The sequence below is a fragment of the Antechinus flavipes genome, chromosome 2 (assembly GCF_016432865.1).
Source record: "Antechinus flavipes isolate AdamAnt ecotype Samford, QLD, Australia chromosome 2, AdamAnt_v2, whole genome shotgun sequence".
NCBI classification, from domain to species: Eukaryota; Metazoa; Chordata; class Mammalia; order Dasyuromorphia; family Dasyuridae; genus Antechinus; species Antechinus flavipes.
The window spans coordinates 229403191-229414098 of NC_067399.1; the positions used below are offsets into that span (position 1 = coordinate 229403191).

Sequence of the window (10908 nt, forward strand, 5' to 3'; positions counted from 1 at the left end):
ATGTCACAAATGATAAATCCATACTGGACTATTTAGAAAGAATAAAAGTATATTTATAGTATTCCTTTAGCCATACAAGTGTTATTCAAAACAACTATCATCCTCTCCCAGAAAATGGATCACCTAGATCCATTGTCAGAAATAAAGGATTGGGTTATGGCCTATAGGATGACCTTTTAAATTTCTTGGACAGCCTGCTTGATCACCAATAGAATAGGGAGAAAGATTCTTACCACCCGGTTCCACAGGGCCCCCTGTTTGCTCTGCATATCTGGGGTAAGACGGATATACTGGGTCATCACCATAGCATTACCCATCAATGTCCACAGTGAAGAACTACTAGTGCCCACACCTATAGGGAAAAAAGTAGAAAAGTTCTCATAAATCAACACTTTCTTTTCTATTGTATCAATTGTTTGCCTCCTATTGCCCTAAGCAGCTATTACTTTCTTACTAACTTACCTCTGCATCTCACAGATACATTTAAAAAAAATTTTTTTTAACTGTGCAACATCATGCTGCCCCTTTCAGCCGTGGATTCCAAAGAATTTTAGAGTTATTAGTTTATTCATTTATTCATCATTCTATCCATCCAACACTGATCAGAAATCAGGATCATTCTTCCCATTTTACACATGAAAAAAACCAGGGCATCATAAGAGAAAAAAAAAGTGCCCATAATTAAAGAAGCTAGGTGAAAAAGTAGATAGAAATGCTGGACTTCAGAATCAGGAAAACATAATTCAAATTCTGCCTCAGACACAACAGTTGTATGACCCTGGACAAGTCACTGAAGCTCTTTCGAGGTCATCTGAAAAATGGAGATAAATATATAGCACCTACTTCTCAGGATTATGAGAATCAAAAGAAATATATACTAACTTGGTTAATATTAAAACATTATCTAAATACTAGCAAATATTATATTGAGATGCAAAAATGAGTAAAGGCAGATAACATGCCTCAGATCATATATTTTCCAAATGGTCAATTGTATAGACAACATACATACACTCACTATATATACACATTTGGTTGGTTGTTGTCCTTCCTTTTCAAAGAGTATCAAAAATGGCATCACTGTTTGGCTCATGGTACAGCATGTCCAATACAAGCTCAGAAAATGCACTACAGGTGGCTAGAAACTGGAAAATGAATAGATGACCATCAATTGGAGAATGGCTGGGTAAACTGTGGTATATGAATGTTATGGAATATTATTGTTCTATAAAAAATGACCAGCAGGATGAATACAGAGAGGACTGGCGAGACTTACATGAACTGATGCTAAGTGAAATGAGCAGAACCAGGAGATCATTATACACTTCGACAACGATATTGTATGAGGACATATTTTGATGGAAGTGGATTTCTTTGACAAAGAGACCTAACTGAGTTTCAATTGATAAATGACGGACAGAAGCAGCTACACCCAAAGAAAGAACACTGGGAAACGAATGTGAACTATCTGCATTTTTGTTTTTCTTCCCGGGTTATTTATACCTTCTGAATCCAATTCTCCCTGTGCAACAAGAGAACTGTTCGGTTCTGCAAACATATATTGTATCTAGGATATACTGCAACATATCCAACATATATAGGACTGCTTGCCATCTAGGGGAGGGGTGGAGGGAGGGAGGGGAAAAATCGGAACAGAAACGAGTGCAAGGGATAATGTAAAAAAATTACCCTGGCATGGATTCTGTCAATATAATTATTATTAAATAAAAATTAAAAAAAAAAAAAAGAAAGAAAATGCACTATAGGAAGGGCACAAAGATGTAAGCATGTGTGTGTGTATGTGTGTGTGTGTGTGTGTGTGTGTGTGTGTGTGTGTGTGTGTGTGTAGAAAATGACTGCTCCTTTTCAGTCTGTATATTCCAATCAATCTGGACTACTTGCTATTCCTCAGACTTGGCATTCTAGCTCCCATCCTGACCAATCCCTTTTAGAATCCTTAGCTTCCTTCAAGTTTCCACTCAGGTGATACATTTTAGCAAAGATTTTGTAATCTCCCTAGGGATTGATGCTCTCTTGCTCTTTAGATTAGTTTGTCTTTACTTACATATCTAAATATTGTATCCATTGGCTTTAATGTAGCCTCTTTGAGGGACTGATTTTCATTTTTATCTTTATTTAGAAAATGCCTAGTTCTTTCCAATAATGAGATAATTCAGATCAGTTCTGATAATCTTGTGTTTAAGAGAGCCATTTATACCCAGAAAGAGGACAGTGGGAACTGTGTAGACCACAACATAGTATTTTCACTCTTTCTGTTGTTGTTTGTTTGCATTTTGTTTTCTTTCTCAGCTTTTTTTTTTTTAACATGATTTTTCTTGTGCAGCAAGATAACTGTATAAATATGTGTACATATATTGTATTTAACATATATTTTAATATTTAACATATAGTGAATTACCTGCCATCTAGGAGGGGGGATGAGGGAAGGGGAAAATTTGGAACACAAGGATCTGGATCCAAGAGGTAAAATGAATTAGTGATAAGGTAGTAGTAAAAGTCAAAATTATGAACACCAGTACTCTTACTTTAAATACAATTCTCTTCCCATTGTTTAGCGGCCTAGGATTAAAGTTCTGAATACTCTTTAGTAACTGAATAAGACAAAGATAATGAAGTTAAATTCAACAAAGATTTATTAAGTGTCTCCTAGAGGCACAATATTTTATTAGATACTAGACATATAGAGATGAAAAAAAGATAGCTCTTACCCATGAAGCACTTTTTAATAATCTGAAGAGTAGGAAAGATCATAGATGAGCTGCAAGGAAATTTAGGACTATCTAGTCCAATCACTCAATTTACCCCTGAGAAAAACTGAGGCCTGCAAAACTATATAATTTTAAAAGCTTACTTAGGTAGAACCAAGGTCCATACTCTTGATTATTCTTTGCACTAGAATCAAATTATCTCCCTACACTCAAATATGACCAAAGATGGTAGCAAAGAAGTGAAGCAGACAAAATGTTCTGGGAAAGTAGAGGAGGGAGGGGCAAGGAGGAAAGTGTTGACTTCATTTTTTGATCAATTAAGTGTTATTTTCTTCTCTTTTCCATCCCACCCTTTAAATGAAAGAATAAAAATAAAAGCAAAATCCTTGTTATAAATATGCAGTCAAGGACAATAAATTCTGGCATTTTCCATGTCCAAATTGTACATCTCACTTCAAATCTTGAACCCATTCTTGCTCTGTTAGGAGGTAATATGGATTTAGAAACATGGATGGTCACTATACTGATCAGAGATCTTAATTCTTTCTTTTTTTTTTCTTTACAATACTATTGTTATTATACAAATTATTCTGGTTATTTTCACTTCACTCTGCATATCTTCATATAAGTCTTTCCGAGTTTCTCTATCAAGTTTCTCTATCTTCATAATTTCTTACAGCACAACAGTATTCTACTACACGTGGTTCAACCATTCCCCAATTGATCAGCATCCTCTTTCCAGTTCTTTGCCTCTTACAAAAAGATTTGCTATAAATACTTAGGTACGGATGGATCCTTTTTTCCTTTCTTTGATCTCTTTGGAGTGTATGCCTAATAAAGATATCACTGAGTCAAAGGACAGGCATAATTTAGTGACATTTTGCTCAGTTCCACATTGCTTTCCAAGAATGGCTGGACCAATTCATTAATAATGTGTCCATTTTCCCACAATACCTCCAACATTTGTCATTTTCCCTTTTCTACCATCTTTGTCAATCTAATGGGTATGAAGTGGAATCTAAGTTATTTAGTTAGCATTTCTCTGTTAGTAATTTGGAGCTTTTTTTCTTATAGTCGTTTACAGCTTGGATGTCTTTGAAAGAATTGCCTACTCAGAACCTATGAATGGGAAAGTTTCTAACCAACCTTGAAAAATGAATCAAGTCCTTGGACTCATAAGTCTGAGGCTAAAATGGACCCCAGAGGTCATCTAGTATAACCATCTATTTCTCCTAAAGAGGAAAAATGAGGTCCCGAGAGGTTTAGTGGCTTGGCCAAACAGGTCACTCAGGGAGTTAAGTGGCAGAACTGGGATTTGAATCAAAGTCTTCTGACTTCACATCCAGGGATACCATGTAACAAATAACTATTTGCCTCTGCGGCTGTTTCTGCTCGCCAACTACGGCTCCAGACCCCGCAGAGCTCCTGACTCGGAGGAGGCACTAGAGAAACCTGGGGTCAGTCCGAACTGACTTGGACGCTTCTGCTCAACCACGGGGCGCTCACATCCGATCAGAAATGCGGAAGAGTCACCGGTCCCCAGTCCTGAGTTTTCCTGACCTCTGGCCAGAGACCTCTGCTCAATGACCTCTCCCCCTAGGGCCCGCCCCGCGTCCACCCCGCATTCCAGACCCTCCCGGAGCGACACCGGCCCCCTCACCCTGGTACGGCTTTGACAGCGAGTGCTCCCGCTTCAGGTACTCGTCGGTCTGGTCTGCCTTGGCCGGCCCCAGCCCCGGCCCAGAACCCAGAAAAAGAAACAAGAGCAAAATGCCGAAGCCTGTCCGGACAGGCGGAGCCCCCTGCCCTTGCCATCGCCACCGCCACCACCACGGCCAGCCCGAGGCTCCGGGAACCACCGCCATCTTCCTCGCTAACACCGCTTAGCCCAACGCCCGCCCTCTCTCCTGGCCCATTGGCCCGAAGGGTCACCCGCCCCGCATGCTATTGGTTGTCAATGTGTCCCCGCCAGCACAGGTGAGCATCTCGCTGATTGGGTACCTTGGGCATCAGTTGCCCTGCCAACCCAAAGGAGAGGCGTGGTAGTACAAATGCTGTGCTAAATTTGCATTTTCTTGGGGGCCGCAAAGTCTTCTGGGGAATGAAGTCTTTTCATTCGTTACAATTTTAAAAAAATAGTACCGTTTATTCTTGTTCTTCTTCCCCCCTAATCAAATCTCAAGGGCCCTGGTGAAGGGCCATATGAATATGCTTAAGAACTGCTTTTGCCTCATTTGGGATGGATGAAAGAGAGCTGTAGTGAAAAGGATCTTTCTTTGTCCCAACTAATTAAACCGTTACTATCCTATAAGTGGAAATTTAGAGCTAGAGACTGGCTTTTTGTTTTTTGTACCTGTCACGATCATGTCTTCATGACCTCACATGGGATTTTCTTGGCAAAGATTCTGGAGAGGTCTGCCATTTCCTTCTCAGCTCATTTTATACATGAGAAAATTGAGGCAAATAGGATTAATTGAATCGTTCAGGATCACACAGCTACTAAGTATCTATCTGAAGCCAGGTTTGAACTCACAAAAATGAATCTTCCTTATTCTAGGGTCTGGCACACTACCCACTTCATCACCTAACTGCCAAGAAGCTGGTTCATCATGAGCAATGTTTTTGGATTTTTTGAAACTTGTATATCATTCACTGCCACATATATATATATAAAGTATATGCCTATATGTGTATATAGGCCTGGGTTTTCATGCTTGTAGAGAACTTATGTTAAGAGAATTCCCTTCACTTCAAATTGTAGACCTGTGAATTTTATGTCAATTCCTGACAAAATTGTAAACTATATTATTAAAGAAATGGTTTCACAAATAACTAGAAAAGAAAGCAGTGTTTATAGAAAGTCAGCATGATTTCACCCAGAACAGGTTAGACTACTTTTCCATCCTAGTTTAGACTCTATGTCTTGTTTGGACTATCTCAATAAGACTCCAGGTTGCCCTTTCAATTTCTAGTTTCTTCTATCCAATAGCCAAAGTGATGTTACTAAAGTACAGGACTTGACCATGTCACTGTCACTTTTCTGTACTAGCTCCAGCAGAGTTCTATAAAAAAATAAAAAAATAGAAATTGTTTTGTTTAGCATTAAAAGCCTTTTAGAGCACAACTCCCACCTACCTTTCCAACCTTACTATACATAATACTGGTTTATGTACTCTAAGCTCCAGTCAAACTGACTTACTTTCTGTTATTTGACATTCAGCTTCTTGTCTCCAATTTTTGCATAGGCTATTTCCCATCCCTAGAATGCATTCCTTTTTTATGTTCACTATTTAGAATCCCTAACTTTCCTTTCTTTAAAGTTCATCTTAACTGCCCCATACTACATGAGACTTTCCTGATCTCCCTCAGATGCTGGTGCTTCTTCCTCCAAATTACCTTGAATTTATTTTGTATATGAATTTTTTATATACATAGATATATATCCCCTAATAGACTATATATTCCTCCAAGAAAGGGAACTGTTTAAATTATACCTTTGTATCTCCAGCACCTAGCATAGTGCCTATCATTGAGTATATACTTAATTAATAATTATTAATTTACTAAATGATTGATTCCCATTATTTTGGCAAAGGTTATGATTTTGTTTGTTTGCTTGGGAGTGTGTGTGTGTGTGTGTGTGTGTGTGTGTGTGTGTGTGTGTATCTGTAACCAGCCTAACTTTATTCTCTTTTTTTTTATTAAGTTACTAGATCAGGAGAATGCAATAAATATAGTTGACCTAGATTTTTTTAAAATGTTTGATGAAGAATCTCATGCTATTCCAAGGGGAAAGTTGGCATGATGTGGATTAGACAATACTCCAGTTAGATGGATTCAGAACTGACTGAGTGGCTAGATTCAGAAAATAGTGAATGGTATAATATTAGCTTAGAAGGACATTCCCATGGAGTGCTCCTGAGAAAAGTGATGAACATTTATATCTAATATCTATGTTAATTACTTAAAGGTAAAAATGACCTACTTAACAAATTTGCAGATGGTAAAAAACTTAGGATAACAACTAAATATACACTGAATATCAAGGAGGATCCAAAAAAATTTACCAAATGATAGGTCAAATTGAAAAAAAAATAGGAAAAAATCTAAGTTATAAGTTTAAAAAATTGACTTCCAAAGTACAAGATAGATTAGGGGGGCTACAGGTAGAGAGCAGTGTGTCTGAACAAGATCTGAAGATTTTAGTAAACCACAAGCTCAATGAGTCAATCATCTAATATGAAAGTCAAAAATATATATAATAATGCAATCATAGGTTACATTAGGAGAGTCATAGAATCCCCAGACCAGGGAGATGATAATCCCACTGGACTCTGCCTGGATCAGACTACATCAGAAACATTATATTCAATTCTGGACACTAGAATTTAGCAAATTAAGAAAGCTAGAGAGCACCCAAAAACAGCCAGTCAGGACCTTGATGATTACAAAAGTTTCTATGGGTTCAAAAATTATCCATGTGAAGATGATTCCCAAATCTGTATACCCACTGCTAACTTCTCTCCAGAGCTCTAATCTCAAATTACCAGCTGCCTCTTAGGCCTCAGGAGATCAAATTTGTTTTATTTCGCCTAGAAAGACAGAGCTAAAAATAATGGATAGAAGCTGAAAAGAGAAAAAATGTAGGCTAAATGCCAGAATTAATTAAGGCTATTGCAAAATGCAGGCAGCTACATGGCACTGTGAATAAAGTGTCAGACCCCAAGTCAGAGAGGCTCTTCTTCCTAAATTTAATTTGGCCTCAGATACTTCTTAGCTGTGTGATCCTGGGGAAATCACTTAACCTGTTTACCTCAGTTTCTTCATCTGTAAAATGAGCAAGAGAAGGAAATGGCAAGCCACTGGAATATCTTAAACCTCAAATGGGGTCCTAAAGAGTCAGACATGATTGAAAAATGACTGAACAACAAACAAAAATCCCAAAGCGAAATGGAATCTACTGTCTCTGGAAATAGTGAGTTCTCTCTCACTGAAGGTTTTTCTTTTCTTTTTTTTTAATATTTTATTTTATTTTATTTTATAATAATATTGACAGAATCCATGCCAGAGTAATTTTTTTTTACAACATTATCCCTTGCACTCGTTTCTGTTCCGATTTTTCCCTCCCTCCCTCCACCCCCTCCCCTAGATGGCAAGCAGTCCTATATATGTTAGATATGTTGCAGTATATCCTAGATACAATGTATGTTTGCAGAACCGAACAGTTCTCTTGTTCCACAGGGAGAATTGGATTCAGAAGGTAAAAATAACCCGGGAAGAAAAACAAAGATGCAGATAGTTCATATTCGTTTCCCAGTGTTCTTTCTTTGGGTGTAGCTGCTTCTATCCATCATTTATCAATTGAAACTCAGGTCTCTTTGTCAAAGAAGTCCACTTCCATCAAAATACATCCTTATACAATATCGTTGTCGAAGTGTATAATGATCTCCTGTTCTGTCATTTCACTTAGCATCAGTTCATGTAAGTCTCGCCAGTCCTCTCTGTATTCATCCCGCTGGTCATTCCTTACAGAACAATAATATTCCATAACATTCATATACCACAATTTACCCAGCCATTTTCCAATTGATGGGCATCCATTCATTTTCCAGTTTCTAGCCACTACAAACAGGGCTGCCACAAACATTTTGGCACATACAGGTCCTTTTCCCTTCTTTAGTATTTCTTTGGGATATAAGCCCAATAGAAACACTGCTGGATCAAAGGGTATGCACAATTTGATAACTTTTTGGGCATAATTCCAGATTGCTCTCCAGAATGGTTAGATTCATTCACAACTCCACCAACAATGCATCAGTGTCCCAGTTTTCCTGCATCCCCTCCAACATTCATCATTATTTTTTCCTGTCATCTTAGCCAATCTGACAGGTGTGTAGTATCTCAGAGTTGTCTTAATTTGCATTTCTCTGATCAATAATGATTTGGAACATTCTTTCATATGAGTGGTAATAGTTTCAATTTCATCATCTGAAAATTGTCTGTTCATATCCTTTGACCATTTATCAATTGGAGAATGGCTTGATTTTTTATAAATTAGAGTCAGTTCTCTATGTATTTTGGAAATGAAGCCTTTATCACTGAAGGTTTTTCAAGCAAAGGCTAAATGATCACTTGTCAAATATGTTGTAAGGAGCATTTTCATCCAATATGGCCTAATTAAAAATGCAAAATAAAACAACTCTGAGGTACTACTTTACACCTCTCTGGTGGGCTAAGATGACAGGAAAAGATAATGATAAATGTTGAAGGAGATGTGGGAAAATTGTGACACTGATGCATTGTTAATGGAGTTGTGAAATGATCCAACCCTTCTGGAGAACAATTTGGAATATGCCCAAAGGGCTAACAAACCGTGTATATTCTTTGATCCAGCAGTGTCTCTACTGAGTCTGATCATAAAAGAGAGAATGTGCAAAAATGTTTGTGGCAGCTCTTATTGTAGCAGCAAGGAACTGGAAATTGAGTGAATGCCAGTCAGTTGGGGAAAGGATGAATAAGTTATGGTATATGAATATATTGGAATATTATTGTTATGTAAGAAATGATCAGCAGGATGATTTCGGAAAAGCCTGGAAAGACTTACATGAACTGATTCTTAGTGAAGTGAGCAGAACTAGGAGAACATCATACAAAGTAATAAGATTATGCGATGATCAACTGTGATGGACTTGGCTTTTCTCAGCAATGCAGTGATTCAAGTCAATTCCAATAGTCTAGGGAAGGGAAATGCCATCCATATCCAGAGAGAGAAATATGGAGACTGAATGTGGATCAAAGCACAGTATTTTCTTTTTTGTTTATTTGTTTGCTTGTGTGTGTGTGTGTGTGTGTGTGTGTGTGTGTGTGTGTATCTGTAATTGTGTATTTTTCCCTTTTGGTCTGATTTTTCTTGCAATCCATGAAAAAAATACAAAAATATGTTTAAAAGAATTGCACATGCTTAACCTATATCAGATTGCTTGCTGTCTTGGGGAGGAGGAAGGTATTGGAGGAAGAAAGAAAAATTTGGAACAAAAAAAAAATCTTACAAAAATCAATATTAAAAACTATCTTTACATATATTTAGAAAAATAAAATATTATTGAGAAACAAACTCTGAATTTGATTTTCTCTCAGTAGATCTTAATTAGTAAACTTGTCTACCTCCCTCCTTTCTCACAAGTACTATTTTGTTATTCAATCATTTCAGTCATGTCCAATTCTTTGTGACTCCATTTGGGTTTTGGGTTTTTTTTGGCAAAGATACTGGAGTAGTTTGTCATTTTCTTTTCTAGCTCATTTTATGGGTGAGGAAACTGAAGTAAACAGGGTTAAATGACTTGCCCAAGGTCACACAGCTAATGTCAAGTGCCTGAGGTCAGATTTGAACTCACAAAGATGAATCTTCCTCACTCCAGGACTGGCATGCTATCCACTGTGCCACCTAGTTGTCAATATCTTTTTGCTTTGGAGAGCTTCTTGTCCTTTAAATTTGACAATCATTTATTTCTACCTTTTACCTTTTTAGAAGTTCAAAGATTTTACATGGATAAACCATAGAGCACCCAAAGAGTCCCAGAATATTAAGAGTTAACAAGGTTCTTTGAGTCCATCTAGTCCAGCTCTCTCATCTTATAGGAAAGGCAACCAAAAACCTTCCTTAAAACTATAGAAAGGTAGTGTGTCACTATAGTAATTATCTAGAGAAGGAGTTTCATCTGAATTGTCCTTGAGGTGACACTGTCCTTGAGCCAGTAGATATCTCAATTCCTTTCTAATACTTAGGCATACCCAAGGTCTACAGTAACATATTTGATTTTCTTTGAGTGCTTCTGGCTAACCAGAATTTCATTAAGAAATAATAGATATTTACCTTTTTTCTTTTTTCTTTTTTTTTCTTGTATTTGTTTTTTTGTTGGATTTTTTTTTTTTTTTTTTTTTTGCTTTTTGTTCTGATTTCTCTTTCCCAACATGACTCATATGGAAACATGTTGAAAATGCATGTACATAAATCATATCAGATTGCTAACATAGGAAGAGAATAAGGAAGGAAGGAAGGAGGGGAGAAAAAATTTGGAAATCACAATCTTACAAAAATGAATGTTAAAAATGATCTTTATGCATGGGTCAGTGTTGAAAAATTACCCATGCATATGTTTTGTAAATAAAAAAGTATAAT

At 37.1% G+C, this 10908-nt stretch overlaps 1 protein-coding gene across 2 annotated transcripts in view; it reads right to left on the reverse strand.

Annotated features, from left to right (window-relative positions):
• Positions 1-4693, reverse strand: part of LMAN2L (lectin, mannose binding 2 like) — a 30610-nt gene extending 25917 nt beyond the window's left edge. For both annotated transcript variants that reach the window (XM_051976410.1, XM_051976409.1), the window contains exons 1-2: positions 4390-4693; positions 234-352 (exon numbers count right to left, since the gene is read on the reverse strand). In XM_051976410.1, coding sequence (XP_051832370.1) covers positions 234-352; positions 4390-4594 — 324 coding nt within the window. In that variant the 5' untranslated portion in view covers positions 4595-4693. The remainder of the gene's footprint in view (positions 1-233; positions 353-4389) is intronic.
• Positions 4694-10908: the final 6215 nt, after the last annotated feature.